This window comes from Engraulis encrasicolus, chromosome 15, assembly GCF_034702125.1.
Source record: "Engraulis encrasicolus isolate BLACKSEA-1 chromosome 15, IST_EnEncr_1.0, whole genome shotgun sequence".
NCBI classification, from domain to species: domain Eukaryota; kingdom Metazoa; phylum Chordata; class Actinopteri; order Clupeiformes; family Engraulidae; genus Engraulis; species Engraulis encrasicolus.
This window is the reverse complement of record NC_085871.1, coordinates 55,347,664-55,365,163: the sequence shown is the minus strand read 5'-3', so window position 1 is coordinate 55,365,163 and position 17,500 is coordinate 55,347,664. Positions and strand designations below refer to the sequence as shown.

Genomic DNA, 17,500 nt, shown 5'->3' with positions numbered 1-17,500 from the left:
TGCTTTCCCAACTTTCAGTGTTTATTTGTGTTAAAATGTGTCTTTCGAAATGTCTATCGTCGGAAAATATGTCGGAACGCACGTACAGTCGGCAACAGCTGTTGCAGATAAGAATGGACAACTTAAGCAATGTATTGGATGTACCAATGAAGACTCTGGAAGAACTAGGAATTCTCCGGCGGCATAGGACTACATCGGACCCGTCTGCCATAGGACTACATCGGACCCGAAAACGATGCTCAAGAATTAGGAAAAGGGGCAAACGAGGTGGCGTCGAGACACGGCTTGCAGCCAACCCAACTCGTCCAGCAATACCATCAATTCTCTTGGCAAACGTCAGATCTCTGGACAATAAGATGGATGACATACGGCTACTAAGATCAGCGAACAAAACCGTGAGGAACTGCTGCGTTACGGTGTTCACCGAATCATGGCTGAACGACGGCATACCCGATTCGGCTTTACAACTGGAACAACAAACGTGCCACCGAGCGGACAGAGCCCTTGCAGAGAAAAAACGAGGGGGAGGAATATGTGTCTACACACATGATGCTTGGTGCAATAATGCTACGGTAGTACAGAGGCACTGCTCTCCACGAGTAGAGTTCATGATTATCAAGTGCCGACCTTTCTATTTACCCAGAGAAATATCCGCTATCCTATTAGTCGCCGTCTACCTCCCACCCAGCAACAACAATGGCGTCAAAAGCGAGGCACTGAACGAGCTGCATCGGGGCATCAGTGAACAACAAGATGCACACCCAGATGCCTTCACAGTGGTACTGGGGGATTTCAACCACGGAAATCTCAAAACAGTACTTCCAAAATTTCATCAACATGTCAACTTCCCAACAAGAGAACAAAACACCCTGGACCTCGTTTACACAAATCAGAAGAGAGCATACAAGGCAAAGCCCATCCCCCACATTGGATCATCAGACCACACAACAATTCTGCTACTGCCAGCTTACAGACAAAAGGCAAAACTCACCAAACCAGTTCAGAAGGAGGTGAGAAAATGGCCTGAGGGAGCCATCTCACGACTTCAGGACTGCTTTGAAACCACAGACTGGGACATTTTCAAAACAACTGCCACCCACAGCAATCACATTGACATTGAGGAGTACACAGACACCGTGACCTCCTACATCACAAAATGCATCGATGATGTTACAGAAATAAAACACATCACTACCAGGGCCAACCAGAAAGCCATGGTTCACAGGGGACGTTCACCGACTGCTGAGGGCCAGAGACAAAGCCTTCAGAGCAGGAGACGTAGCTGGCCTAAAGACAGCAAGAGCAAACCTGTCCCAGGGCATCAGGAAAGCAAAAAAGGAATACTCAGACAAAATAACAACACACTTCAAAGACAGCAGAGATGCACAGAGCCTGTGGCAGGGCATACAGGCCATCACGGACTATAAGCCTGCACCACGAAGCTGTGACAACAACACCTCTCTGCTAAACGACCTGAACAGTTTCTTTGCCCGCTTTGAAGCACAAAATGACACTCACCCACAAAAAACTCCCCCTCCCCCCCATGATCAACCCCTTTACCTGTCCTCTGCCAGTGTTAAGAGGACACTGGCCACCATCAACCCACGCAAAGCAGCTGGCCCAGACAACATACCAGGCCGAGTGTTGAAGGATTGTGCAGAAGAGCTGAAGGATGTCTTCACAGACATCTTTAACATCTCTCTGGAGCAAGCAGTCATCCCATCACTTTTCAAAGCTGCTACCATCATACCTGTGCTGAAGAAATCATCACCATCATGCTTCAATGACTACCGTCCTGTAGCACTGACGCCCATAATCATGAAGTGCTTCGAACGGCTAGTCCTGTCACACATCAAAGCCACCCTACCCCCCACCCTAGACCCCTACCAGTTCGCATACCGAGCCAAGCGATCCACGGAGGATGCAATTTGCTCTGCCCTCCATCCAGCCCTCACCCACTTGGACAATAAAGACTCATATGTGAGAATGCTGTTCATTGACTTCAGTTCAGCATTCAATACCATAATACCACAACAACTCATCAGAAAACTGGACAAACTAGGTTTCAGCACCTCCCTCTGCAACTGGCTGCTGGACTTCCTGATGCAAAGACCACAAGCAGTACGGGTAGGGAACAACACCTCGAGCACCCTGACCCTGAGCACGGGGGCTCCGCAAGGTTGTGTTCTCAGCCCCCTGCTGTTCACGCTGCTGACACACGACTGCACAACGACCCACAGCACTAACCATCTAGTGAAGTTTGCGGATGATACAACACTGGTGGGCCTCATCACCAAGGGCGATGAGACTCACTACAGAGAAGAAGTAGACCTGCTGGCCAGATGGTGCAAAGACAACAACCTCCTGCTGAATGTCAACAAGACCAAGGAGATTGTTGTCAACTTCCAAAGGGTCCAAAAACAACTGCCACCACTGACCATCGACGGCGATGCTGTGGAGAGAGTGAGCAGCACCAAGTTCCTTGGAGTGCACATCAGCGACGACCTCTCTTGGACCACCAACACTACATCACTGGCGAAGAAGGCCCATCAGCGTCTCTACTTCCTGCGCAAACTAAAGAAGGCAAGTGCTACACCCTCCATCATGACAACATTCTACAGAGGAACCATAGAGAGCGTCGTATCCAACTGCATCACAGTGTGGGGAGGAAGCTGCACGGAGAAAAACAGGAAGACACTCCAGCGTGTTGTGAACACAGCGAAGAAGATCATTGGAGTACCACTCCCCTCCCTGCAGGACATTTACACCACACGCCTCACCCGGAAAGCACTGATGATCATCAAAGACACAAGCCACCCTGCACACAAACTGTTCAGCCTCCTGCCCTCTGGAAAGAGGTACAGGCGCCTCCGTTCCCGTACCACCAGGCTGGCGAGCAGCACAATGCACCAAGCGATCAAGATGCTGAACACTCAACCCACTCTCCCTCCACTGTCAGCCTCTAGCCAGCAAGGCCACTGACAACCCCCCCCCCATCCCCCACCACCATATCTGCGACTGAACATTCCACCTGCACTACTATACTTGTGACTGAACTTTCAACCTGCACTAACTCAAAACACACACACACACACACACACACACACACACGCACACACACACGCACACACACACACACACACACACACACACACACAAGCACACTGCACTTTCTGCACTAAACCCAAACATACACACACTGACACACACACACACACACACACACACACACAGACACACGAACACACACACAAGACGCACACCGCACCTTCTACCTGCACTAAACACATACACACACACACACACACACACACACACACACACACACACACTGCTGCTGGTGTACTTGACAGACCTCTTTAATATTTATTTTTCTTCAAAATGCTACTATTACCATGTCAGAACGCTATAAAGGACTTTTTTTTTTAGGAAAAGCACAAAAGCACAACAAATACCTCTTAATGTATGTCCTCTACAAGTCTTCTGTTGTCCAGTCTTGCACTTTAAATGTCTGTATGAGCACTGTCTATGTCCATACTGTCTTAAGTCCATGTATAAGTACTGTCTATGTCTATACTGTCTATGTCCTTACCTAGATTAGTCTATGTCTGTATGGGAAAGCAAGAAATGTAATTTCAAATTCTTTGTATGACCAGTGCATGTAAAGAAATTGACAATAAAACCTACTTGACTTGACTTGACTTGACTTGACCATACCATACAATACCATGAAATGCGTAGAGAAGGCCTGATTGCCCAACTTCCCTCCCCCTATTGCTGTTCTCTCAGCATAGGCCTCGACCATCACAACAGCCAGAGGAAGTCACAAATAAACACACAAACTGCTACTGCCAAACACACACACTGGTACTCCCAAACACACACACACACTGGTACTGCCAAACACACACACACACTGGTACTGCCAAACACACACACTGGTACTGCCAAACACACACACTGGTACTGCCAAACACACACACTGGTACTGCCAAACACACACACACACTGGTACTGCCAAACACACACACTGGTACTGCCAAACACAAACACACACTGGTACTGCCAAAGAACGCTTCATATCATTCACTTGTTTGAGCTCAGGAAGTGACCAGTGGCGGACGAGTGCAGATATCCGGTTGCCGGGGGTCAGTTGTTTGGGGTATTACATGGAGACAAAAATGGATTATGATTTGGGGTACTACATGGATAAGAGACAGGATTCCATTAGAAGAGGGGGCTCCATACCATACAATACCATACATTACCATACAATACCATACCATACCATACCATACCATACAATACAATACAATACAATACAATACAATACAATACAATACAATACAATACAATACAATACAATACAATACAATACAATACAATACAATACAATACCATACCATACCATACAATACCATACCATACCATACCATACAATACCATACGATACCATGCGATGCCATACTATACCATACAATACGATACCATACAATACCATACGATACCATACAATACCATACGATACCATACTATACCATACAATACCATACAATACCATACAATACCACACCACACCACACCACACCACACCACACCACACCACACCACACCACACCACACCACACCACACCAAACCTGCTTCATGTAGCCTTACTACACTATGGTACCATATGATACCTGATTTATGTAGCCATCCATGATACCATACGATACCATACCATACCTGCTGCCTACCCTTGCTACCATACGATACTACTTTACCATACCTGATTCATGCAGCCTTGCTAACATCTGATGGGATTGTTATTTAGGTGATATATACTCTGTTGTCTCTGTACAGGATGGCATGACTCTAATTGATTATCAGCAGTTCATTGCCTTCCAGGATGTAAAGTGTATTTCAGTGTGTTATATGCTGTGATGTGTGATGTGCAATGTAATGTGTTATGTGTTAACAGCACAAGGTCACTCTAAGTGGTTATAAGCAGTTCCTCGTCTCCCAGGCTGTATGTGTAATGTGTATTGTAATGTTGTATGCTGCTATGTGTTTACATGATTAAGTCACCTTAAGTGGTAATGTTGTACGCTATTTGTGTGTACAGGATGAAGTCACCTTAAGTGGTAATGTTGTATACTACAGGTATATGTGTGTACAGCATGAAGTCACCTTAAATGGTAATGTTGTATGCTACATGTGTTTACAGGATGAAGTCACCTTAAGTGGTTATCAGCAGTTTCTCGCCTCTCAGGACGCCCCTAAACCACTAACTGCAGCTGAAGAGGAACTCAGACAGATCAGACTAAACGAGGTACGCAGGTGATGAAGATGATGGCGATTATGGAGGTAATGATGATGATGATGATAATGATGATGATGATGAGGAAGATGATGATGATGATGGTGGTTATGACCTGATCTGTACACTGCACCTAGATATCACCTAGATTTATTATCAAAATTCCATATTATACCATATTATTCCATAATATTCCATATTATCAAAATGTATACAGCTACATCTTCTCCTACCATGTGTTAAAACAATCCGGTCAGTGTTGCAACTGTACACTGTGCCTCGATGTCTATCATCTAAATTTTGCTACTAATTACTGGTATACTGCTGTACTGTAAGTCGCTTGGGTCAAAGGTGTCTAAATGTCATGTGATGATGATGATGAGGAGGAGGAGGAGGAGGAGGATGATGATGATGATGATGATGATGATGATGATGATGATGATGATGATGATGATGATGAGGAGGATGATAATGATGGTGATGGTGTTGGTGGTGGTGGTGGTGGTGGTGGTGGTGGTGATGATGATGATGTCTTTGCATTGAGATAGTGAGATAGTCTGGACATTGGAGCACAGCATTTTTTCGTAGCTGTACAGTGTCTTGATAATGTATTAAAGGACAGTACGTCGGTTCATTGCCTGTATTTGTGTATTGCAGGACAGCATGTAAGTTCATTGCCAGTATTTGTGTATTGCAGGGCAGTACATCAGTTCGTTGCTTGTATTGATTTATTTGTGGTGCCTCGAGGGTTAATTGGCAAATGCCATGCCCCACTTAACAATATGCTGCTCAATCACGCCGGCCAATGGGATGTTAGTGTACCTCACAGCAACGAATGGGATTTGACAAGATTCTCTGCCTGTCTGTCAGTCTGTTTCTCTCTGTTTCCCTCCTATGGGGCATGATGGGCAGTAATATATGGAATATACCCATAAGCTGTATGCTGTTACAGTGTGGGGTCCCTTATGATATATGGGGTATAGCCATAAGCTGTATGCTGTTACAGTGTGGGGTCCCTTATGATAATCGACCATGAGAGGAGATCTAAACCATGTTTTAGTTATTCATAGTTGTCACTGTTTTTTGAGAATGGTTTGTGACTGGTTTTACCATTGATTGACTATGATTTAACCATGGTTCAGCTATGGATTTACCATGGTTTAATTATGCAAAAAATAACCATGGGCTTAGCATGGCAGCTAACCATGGTTAATAGTTATTCATTATATTACAATGAGCTAATGTTTTTTTTTTTTTTTTTAATCCGAAGCGACTTACAGCTTTGTTTATAGTCCCTGGATCAATGTTAGGTGCCTTGCTCCAGGGCACTTCAGGCATGGATGTAGCTCTATGGAATGATGAGGGCAGGATTCGAACCTGCAACTAGTCCACACAAGTCCAACTCCCTAGCCATTACACCAAGGCCACTCACATGTTTTCTTGGGTAAAAACGAAAACCATTGTTCATGTTTTAACTATGCACCCTTTCCCCCACCTTGTTTTTTAAAGGGAAAGCCCACCTGAGAAACTCCAACTCCCATTGTCAAATTGACACAGCACTCCACAGCAACAAAGCGTTCAATGCACACAATGACATTGCATTCATGCCTCACCCGTGCAAGGGGGCAGCCCCCAATGGCAGCCTTTGGGCTAAAAGTCTGACGCCTTATCCACTTACCCATGACTACCAATTGTGATATATCCTGGTGCCGTTGAATACCTCCTGTGCTGGGAGCAGCCGTGGTTTAATGGTTAGGGAGGTGGTCTTAAGATCGAGGGTTGCAGGTTCAATGCCCACTCTTACCACTCCATTCCTCTCTCCATGGCGGATATGTCCTTGAGCAAGGCACCTAACTCCACACTGCTCCAGGGACTGTAACCAATACCCTGTGCCAAGGCACCTAACCCTTGCACTGATCAATGGACTGTAACCAATACCCTGGACCAAAGCACCTAACTCCACACTGCTCCAGGGACTGTAACCAATACCCTGTACCAAGGCACCTAACCACACATTGCTCCAGGGACTGTAACCAATACCCTGACAAATACTGGAAGTGTAAGTCAGGTTGAGTAAAAGCGTTAGTCAAGTCAAGTCAAGTCAGCTTTTATTGTCAGTTTCTTCATATGCAGGTCATACAAGGAAATGGAAATTATGTTTCCTCTCCATACCTTGAAAGGACAAAGACTTAAATAGGACTGGCATTTACAGACTGACGTCAAAATGCAAGACAAAACAAGTAACAGTGAAGTGATAAAGTAATGATGAATACTGACCATTTAACATTGGTGAGTGACAGTGATGGACCAGTGATAACCAGTAACAATACATGATAGAGTAATAGATAACAATTTAACATTGAACATTAAACATTAAACATTAAACATTCAACATTCAACATTCAACATTAACCCTTATGTTGTGTTCGGGTCATTTTTGACCCGTTTTCAAGTTTTAGTGTTAAAAAAACACACTTTCCTTTATTTTCTTGGAATAAGGCTTCATCTAATATGTTTTATCATTTTAGTTAATTTTAAAGGTCCAAAAAAAAAAGTTACATCTGTGGTGTTCGGGGTCAAAATTGACCCGGTATAGATTTTTGGTTGTTCTATATGGGTCAAAATTGACCCTGCATAGATTTTTGCTTGTTCTATGCATTTCTGAAAAGCTGTTGGTTGCCCCTTGTCTTTAGTTTGGTGATTTATGGTGAGGAAAATATATTTCTTGCCTGAAAAAAAAATTGCCAGCTTTTTCATATTCCAAATCCAATATGGCCGCCGGACAGTCCCATACACTACAATACGTCATATCTCCTGTTGTGAAAGGAGTAGAGATGTATTTCTGGTGTCTACTCATATGTTTTCATGGTCAGGGAATCCATTTCTGCATTATATAATGAGGTTTTTTGCACATTTGTTTGCAAAATACGTTTTTCCACATCATTTTTTCCAAAAAACGTATCAAAAATTCAAAATGGCACCCAAACATGTAGAACTGGTCTTATACTTTCCATAAAGTTGATGTGGCAATGACATAATGGTCCATGTTCATGGCATAGGGGATTCAGATGAATAGTGTGACTTTTTTCATGTTCATTGAGGTGTTCATTTCCAATATATTTGCATTAGATTGGCGGAATAGCTGTGACTCTGACAGAATTGTTATTTTGTATATTTACCACACTAAAATCATATAAATATTGAAAAACACAAAGTCAACATATTTAAACATTGATTTTATGCACTGAAAAACTAATTTAGTTGACATTTGGTCTTTATCCTGCTGTAAATCTCTTTGGGTTGGTTTGGACCCGAACACCACAAATGCCACTCTTGATGATATTTTTTAATATTAGAGAAAAACTAGTAAAATAAATGTGGGTGTTGCTCTACTCTCATATCAGCTGTAATACATGGACAACATCACTTTAGGAGGTATTAATAGTGAATTTATGCAGGTTTTGATAGTTTTAGCCATCAAAAATGATTTGCATAATGTAAGATAAAAGACCTGTAAAGTCAAAAAGATGAATACATAAAGTAATATTTCCATGGATATGAATATATACCAAGTTAACCATGAGATGAAAAACAATATTTGATGATAACTAGTGTTTTTAGGTATTTTATGGCTGAGTTTTGTTATCACGGGTCAAAAATGACCCGAACACCACAGGTGTATGCAGCTTATGAACACAACACAAGGGTTAAACATTCAACATTCAACATTCAACATTCAACATATACATTCAACATTCAACATGAACATTTAGCATTGAATATATACCATGTAGGGAAAGGATAGAAGACAATAACAATACAAATAGATAAGTGTAATGTAGTGTGGTGTAGTGTAATGTAATGTAATGTAATGCAATGTAATGCATAGTGTAGTGTAGTGTAGTGTAGTGTAGTGTAGTGTAGTGTAATGTAGTATAGTGTAATGTAATGTAATGTCATGTAATGTAATGCAGTTTAGTGTAATGTAGTGTAGTGTAGTGTAGTGTAGTGTAGTGTAGTGTAGTGTAGTGTAGTGTAGTGTAGTGTAGTGTAGTGTAATTTAATGTAGTGTAGTGTAAAGTAATGTAATGTATAGTGTAATGTAATGTAATGTAATGCAATGTAGTGTAGTGTAATGTAATGTAAAGTACTGCATGTGTTGGTGATACCATTGCAGGAGCGAGGTGGGCTTTGCTTTCATGCATACAGCTGTATATTGTATTGGATTATATTATATAACACATGCATAGAACTTATATTGTACTCAACTACATTATATAATGCATATGATTTCATTCCTAAGGGATTACTGCAGAATATAGTCTCTACCACTCTCGACTGGTATCACACACACACACACACACACACACACACACACACACACACACACACACACACACACACACACACACACACACACACACACACACACACACACACTCTCTCTCTCTCTCTCTCTCTCTCTCTCTCTCTCTCTCTCTCTCTCTCTCTCTCTCTCTCTCTCTCTCTCTCTCTCTCTCTCTCTCTCTCTCTCTCTCCAGTAGTGTCTGTGTGTCCTTGTTGCATAATCCAGGTGCTCCATTCAAACACAACAACGGAGATTATAACCCGTAAAAATTAATCCAGACTAGGATTGCTAACGGCACATAAACAACCCAGATTTGGGTTAATAATATCAGCCCAGTGGAAAGTCTGCAGTAGTAATTAATCCCTTGTGTGTGTGACAGAAAGAAGAGAGATATAGATAGAGGGATGGGGGGGAGAGAGAAAGAGCTATAGGGAGATAGAGAGAGAGAGGCAGTGAAAGAGAGAGAGAGGTAGGGGGAGACAGAGATGGATAGAGCGAGAGAGAGAGAGGGAGAGAGGTGAAAGATAGATGAAGATAGAAAGGAAGAAAGAAAGAAAGAAAGATGAGAGGGGGAGACAGACAGAGAGGGGAATCAGAGTCAAGTCAAGTCAAGTCAAGTCAAGTCAAGTCAAGTCAAGTCAAGTCAAGTCAAGTCAAGTCAGCTTTTACTGTCACTTTCTTCATATGCACAAATCATTAAAGGAAAAGGAAATTACGTTTCCTCTCTATACCAAGACTGACATTTTACAGACTGACAAAAAGTGCAAGACAGGACAGGTAACGGTGATGTTAAGAGCAAGAGAGAGATAGAGAGAGAGAGAGAGAGAGAGGGAAAGAGGGAAAGAGAGAGAGAAAGGAGGTGGAGAGAGAGAGAGAGACGGAAAGAAAGAGAGAAGGGAGGTGGAGAGAGAGAGAGAGGGGGAGCAGACACCCAGACACATACACACAACCCCCGACCACACAGACGCACGCACGCATGGACACACACACACATACACACACATACACACACACACACACACACACACACACACAAACACACACACACACACACACACACAAACACACACACACACACACATAGACAACCCCCGACCACACACATGCACGCATGCACGCATGCACGCATACACTGACAAACACACAAAAAGAAAAAAAAAAAAGCTGGAATATGCTTGTCCTTCATGCATTCGTTGCTCCTCATGCACTTGCTGCATTTCTTGCATACGCAACACACATACACACCGCCACACAACATCAGAGAAAAGCTAAAAACTGGTGGACACTTTATTTTATGTTTTTTTATTTTTTCTGGTGTGTGTGTATGTGTGTGTGTGTGTGTTTGTGTGTGTGAGAGAGAGAGAGTGTGAGAGATATGCCCTAGCAAATGTATGCAACAGTGAACTATATATGGTTATTTTATGTCTAAGTATGTGTGCAATGTCTCGTGAGCAATGTCTTTATTTCTGTATGTGTGTATTCTACTTGACACCTTAATTTCCCCCTGGGATCAATAAACGATGCTCTACTCTACTCTACTCTACTATACTCTACTATACTCTACTCTACTCTACTCTGAAAACAACACATTGCTCAAAAGAGCATGGCTGACAACATTTTTGGCTGTAGCTGTTTCACCTATTGTCTGATATAATATATGTCCTTTAGTGACAGGGGCTCTCATGTTCTTAAGCGATAGGGGTGATCATGGCCTTTAGAGATGTTTATCTTGGTTTCAAGAGAGATGAACAGACCAAGGATATTTATCACTGGAACCATGCTGTGTGCTCTGAAAGAGACCAAGATAAACACATTTGCCTTGGATGGTGTCAAGCATGTGTGGTGGTAAACATGTGAGTTTTACAGAAAAAAAGTTTTTCCTCTCAATATTCAAGCATGGTAGTGGAACTGACATGGTTTGGGGATACATGTATGCTGTCATAATTGGTAATCTGAATTACACCTAAAAGAAACATGCATTTCAACATGCACTGTGACTACTGAAGCAGATCATGCCACTCTCCATAGGATTGCATTCAAATCTCACACCAATCTATTTTGGAGTGTACTATCACACTCACACCGGTGTGAAAGGAATGTTCAGGCAGTGAAAGTTCTATAGAATTCTAGGCGCCATTCAATAAAATTTGGAAGTTTAGAATCTTGCATTCTTATAGAACGCATTCTTTTTATAGAATGCTCAAACACCCACACTCTTAACCCTCCTGTTATCATTGGGGTCTATTTGACCCCATTCAATGTTTACCTTCTGAAAAATACATGAAGTACATAATTCGTTTGCTTCATCTTTGATGACTTTTCCTAAATATATGGGGTCAATGTGGAAAATTGAAATTTCGACAAAAATGCTTTCCCTAAGTCCTGTACACATTTTGCTTACATCTGTGTGTTTGACCCCAAATTATTTTAACCCTTTTAATACCAATGTTACTTTGGTGAAAATGCTTGATTTGGGCATCACATATTCAACAGGCTGTGGCTGGACAGTGGTAACAGATAGAGCCTAACTGTAAATTACAAAAATGTTGAGGAAGACCCAATGTGTATTTTGGGAGTAAATATGCATACCTAATTAGCATAGTATGACGTCATATGGGGCGGCCATTTTGGATTTTTATGTAGTATTGGAAAATATTTTCAATAGATTTTCAATAGATTATTTAATTTATTTAGAAATATGTGGCATCCCATTATTGTCATGTTGTGCACATACCTTATGGTCAAGTAAACAAGTAGTTTTAAGCCTAACATATTGTAAATATTGTAACTAATATTGTAATAATAATAACATAGCAAAAAACGGAATAACTGGGAGGTTGTTGCCTGGAGTGCCAAAAGTGTTTGTATCTACCTGTGACTTTTTAGTCTGTGAACCTTTCTCAGACAGGGTAAGCACACTTATTCAGTACACATATATGCTTATATAGCTTATTTTACTACACCTGTGACCTATATAGGCTACTGTAGGGTATTTGGATAAGGCACAGGGACAGTGACCTCTGTATGCATAGGATCATCCTGTATGATCATCAGCATAGCTCAGTGAATGAATGTTACAGATTGTCACTTACATTTCACAGAACTAATGGGCACAATGTCAAGATAATGGGCATAAAACAGGCCTAATTTGTATCATGAGGTGTACCATTGTGAAATCAGTTTCAGGAAAAGGGGTGGAGAGGCAGAGCAAATCAGCACCACCTCTCCTGTTATCTCAGCTCTATTGACTTATAAACTGCTTTTATTCATTTTGGTATCGTAGGCTACTGTTAGGAATACCAACATGGGTCGAAATTACACACAGCCCAATTAGGCCGACGTTATCACGTTATAGTATACGTTATAAGTAACACCTAAAGTCGACCGCCTGAAGACGATCAGAAGCGGCACCCTCCCCCCTCACGCATAACGCAGCACTTTCCTCTCCAGTCTCTCCGGTTCCGCCCCCTCTTCCATGCTGCTTTAGTGACTAGACAAACTCTAATAAAGACAGTCCAACCACGGTGGCCAGCTCAGTTTTCAACAAGTCAAAAATATTCGTGTTACAGGGTATGCGTCTTCATTTCGCCGTGCGCGATGGTGAAAAAAAAACGCAGATATTTCCCCAAGCCATGTATCGAATTTCTACGGAATGTACAATGTCTAACAGGATAATCCATTCTTTTTTGTAGCAGTGGTTTTACTTACTGTCTTTCATAGAGGGAAATGACATACTTTATCTTGATGTTTTAGCTTTTTTGCCTACTCCAGCTTAGGTGAAGACGCACGTCAAAGTTCACCACCAAGTGAAATATAGCCTATTTCTATAAACACATGATGACTGCAATCACTTTAGGGGCGACATATGGCATTGTATTGCATATAAAACGCATGACAAGATAGGCTACTTGGTGGTTGCCCGTGCTATTTAGAGGTTTATTCAGTGAAATTACGCATATCGCCATGTAGGTTTGGATGACAATAAACGCTTCTCGCATGTTCTAAGGAAATCCCCCGTAACCATTTGCAAATGGCCAAGCAAACATATTCTCACAACCCCGCATATGTTCCTTAGTTTGTGTTCAGGATCATAATGTTTCCTAGGTCTACACCGTGTTTCTGTGTTTGACAGGGGAGGTCCCAAACAGCCGATTGATCGTCTGTGTTGCAATCTCAGCAGCAACATCTTTTTTCTTATAATAATGGCTGCAATTACTTGAGGGGCGAAATACGCAATTGCATTGCACACAAAACATTATGACAAGTTGTCGTCTGGGGGAAGGCCTACATGCTTCAGATTTATTCAGAGAATGAAACCAGTCGCATGGGTTCAGCTCGCTTGGAACAGGGCTTTGCCTTCGCGTCGCGTGTGTTCAAATGAGAACTCCCCTACGTAATGCAGTCTCCAAACAAACCACTTCTCTCAATCCCGAAACTTTCCATTGAGTTGTGGTTAGGATCATTTATATTTGTAAAACTGTTTATATATGTAAAACTGACGCCATGTTTCTTTGTGTTTGGCAAGGGGATCTATTTCACTCCCTATTCGAATTGGCTGTTCTTCTCTGTAGCCACGGCTAAGCTAGCATTAGGAGACGCATTGCCTAAGGCCATCTTACAAATGTCTACACATATACAATCAACTTGTGGGAAAATATAATGTCACTACACATAAACCACCAAGACAAATTGCATTTGGAATGTATTTGGGCTTGAATTAGAGAAAATTAACTATCATGCAGTGCACATACACTATGGTCAAGGAAATAAGTAGTTTTAGGCCTGGAGGGCAATAACTTTTGCACCGGTTTATGCCTCAGATATTGACTGTTGCTCTGTTGGGGACAAAAAAAAGTCATTGAGATAAGGCCTAGCACCCCCACACACAGCCCTTGCCTTGCATTAGTTTTGGGCCCTCGTCCACATCATACATATTGTAGTTATCAGAGCCCTAAATAAAGCAAAATGTTTATGTATTTGACATAATATAGACAGATTGGAACATGTATTAGGAAAATATGGATGTTCCATTTATGTTTAATACACTTAAAATAATTTGGGGTCAAATTGACCCTAAGGACCACAGATGTATCCAAAACGTGTACAGCACTTAGGGAGAACGTTTTTGTGGAAATGTCACTTTTTTCACATTGACCCCATATATTTAGGAAAAGTCATCGAATATGAAGCAAAATAATTATTTACATCATGTATTTTTCAGACGTTAAACATTGAAAGGGGTCAAATAGACCCCAAGGATAACAGGAGGTTTAAGAGCACTGGTGGCTCAATCCAAGAGGTTGGATTGAGTCTATACGAGTCTATAGGCCCAAGTCAAAATGTCCTGAACACTGTCTATTTAACAAAAACATGAACACCTTATAGAGGTTAAGTCTTTCTGTCCTCTTTTTGTGGATTTAGAAACTGGAATGTCAAATTTCACCCTGTCCTGAAATTAAATGTTTGGTCACTAAGGGTCTCTAAATTTGTAGACTATCAAAATTCCTGGTTCTGGTTCGTGATCCGGGTCGCCACCAACATTTACTTACTTTTTCCTTTGGTCATTCCCAACAACTCCACAAAGTTTCATCCAAGTCCGTTCATAACTTTTTGGATTATCCTGCTACAGACAAACAGAAAGAGAAAACAATGTGACCGAAAGCTTTACCTCCTTTCCGGAGGTAACAATGATAATTCTGTATTTCTGTTGTGGTATTTCCAGGCTCAGTCGGATGTAACAGTGATGATTCTGTATTTCTGTTGTCCTATTTCTAGGTGCAGTCAGATGTGAGTGTGGAGTCTAAACACCAGGGGGCGTTGCAGGGAGTTTCCTTCCCCATCCAGAGGGATGCAGTGCAAGCTCTTGAACAGCTACGCAGTAAGAAGATCAACTACGTACAACTGGTAAGGGTTAGGGTTAAACCTGTGTACAACTGGTTAACCCTCTGGTTGTGTTACGGTCAAAAATGACCGTTTTGAAACTTCATTCTTAAATAACTTCTCTATTTTTCATCATACAGAAATGACACTTCCTGATATCCTCCAGCTTACCCATTCAAATTGTCAAAATGAACTATAATGACATTTCTAAAGAATTGTGGAAGATACACCAACTTGTTACACTCATGGTGTTTTGGTAAAAGATGACCGGACCATTAATTTACATTAATTCACATCTAAGTTTTGTTGTCTACTTTGTGTTGTGTTAGGGGTTTCTCATTTACCAATGAACTGTTTTTTTTGTTTGTGTGTTTTTTGTGTTTTTTTTTGTCATTTAGTTAGTTATTAATTGTTGTCTGTCTCTATTTTATATTTTTGTCTGTTTCAGTGTATGATCAAGAAAAGATGTCTTTCTTTTCTTCTTTTATATATACGTAGCCCTGTTTTTGTCTGTTTTAGTGTGTGTTTCCCCAAGAAAAGAAGTTTATCTTTTCTTCGTTTTATATGTTGTTTTGTATGTTGACGTCTTGTTTGTGATTTTTTTCTGTGTGGACCCCAGGAAGAGTAGCTGATATGTTTATCAGCTAATGGGGATCCTAATAAAATATCAAATATATCTCCCAAAAGGTATATATAGTTTATATTACATGCACTTTACCCTCATTTTCTTTTTTGTTAGGCGCTTCAGAATACAACCATATGTGACATATTGCTATAGATACTTACAGTTAGTTGAATGCTTGAAAAACAAAAACGGCCTGAAAGCCTCTGAGAGGCCGTAGACTCCAGAGGATTAATAAAACGAATTGGTGCAAGATAAGAAAAAAAAAAGCCTAGAAATCACTAAAACAAAGATGAATAACTTTTAAATCACATTGGGAATGTTTCAAAAGCATGTCTAAAAGGTATTAATCACAAAATATGCAAATCAGATTTTTAATCAATGTATTATTACCGTTTTTGTGTAGGCAGTCAATTTTGACCCTTAACACCATGAACGTAACCCTGTTTCTAACCCAACCAGAGGGTTAAATTGGGGAATGACATTGTACAACTGGTTAGTTTGGGGAATGACTGTGTTTTACATGGCATGGTTAGTTTGGGGAATGACTGTGTTTTACATGGCATGGTTAGTTTGGGGAATGACTTTGTTTTACATGTCATGGACCGAAAGGCTTCTCTGTTTTACATGGCATGGACCGAAAGGCTTCTGTGTTTTACATGGCATGGACCGAAAGGGTTAGGGTTAGTTTCATGGCATGGACCGAAAGGCTTCCCCTATTTATTTTCCTCTTCCAGATATGAGACTAAATACAGGGTTAGAACTTAGACAGGAAGGGTGGACCAACTGTGATTGAAAAAGCATTTTGACAGCTCTGATTATCAGCATCTTTCATCAGTTTCCCAGCTCCTCTCCTGCCTTTAGTGTACATACACATGGCTTCCCAACGGCACGAATGCCCCAAATATGTCAAAGTGAAATATGTATTGGACGTGTGTAAAACAGTCTCTCTCTCTAGGTCGTCTTAGGGTTAGGGTTAGGGGTCAGACGAGCCTTCCATCGTTGCTTCCAGTCATCCCGATTTTCCATACATCTTTTCAGTTCGCTGGTACTCAGGGCTCCGGCGTCCTTCTTGAGTATGTCCACAAATGTTAGTGTGGGACGTCCTCTTAACCAGCACCAATGTGATGGTTCCCATAGCACCAGTTTGCTGGCTGGCAGTTCAGGGTGCCTTTTAATAAGTGGTGATTTTTAAGTATGCGGCAAGAGCACACGCCTCAGTTCATTAATATTGCATTTGCCAGCAGGAAATGATCAATATGCAAATGATATCACATTGCGGTTACATGCACTTCACGCCAGGCTTATCATATCATAGCAGGCTGGATTTCCCAGCAGGTGCAATAAATA

At 41.5% G+C, this 17,500-nt stretch overlaps 1 protein-coding gene across 1 annotated transcript in view; it reads left to right on the top strand.

Annotated features, from left to right (window-relative positions):
* Positions 1 to 17,500, top strand: part of twf1b (twinfilin actin-binding protein 1b) — a 33,473-nt gene that overhangs the window by 9,723 nt on the left and 6,250 nt on the right. The window contains exons 5-6 of the mRNA XM_063218096.1: positions 5,208 to 5,312; positions 15,424 to 15,552. Of these exons, the coding sequence (XP_063074166.1) occupies positions 5,208 to 5,312; positions 15,424 to 15,552 (234 nt within the window). The remainder of the gene's footprint in view (positions 1 to 5,207; positions 5,313 to 15,423; positions 15,553 to 17,500) is intronic.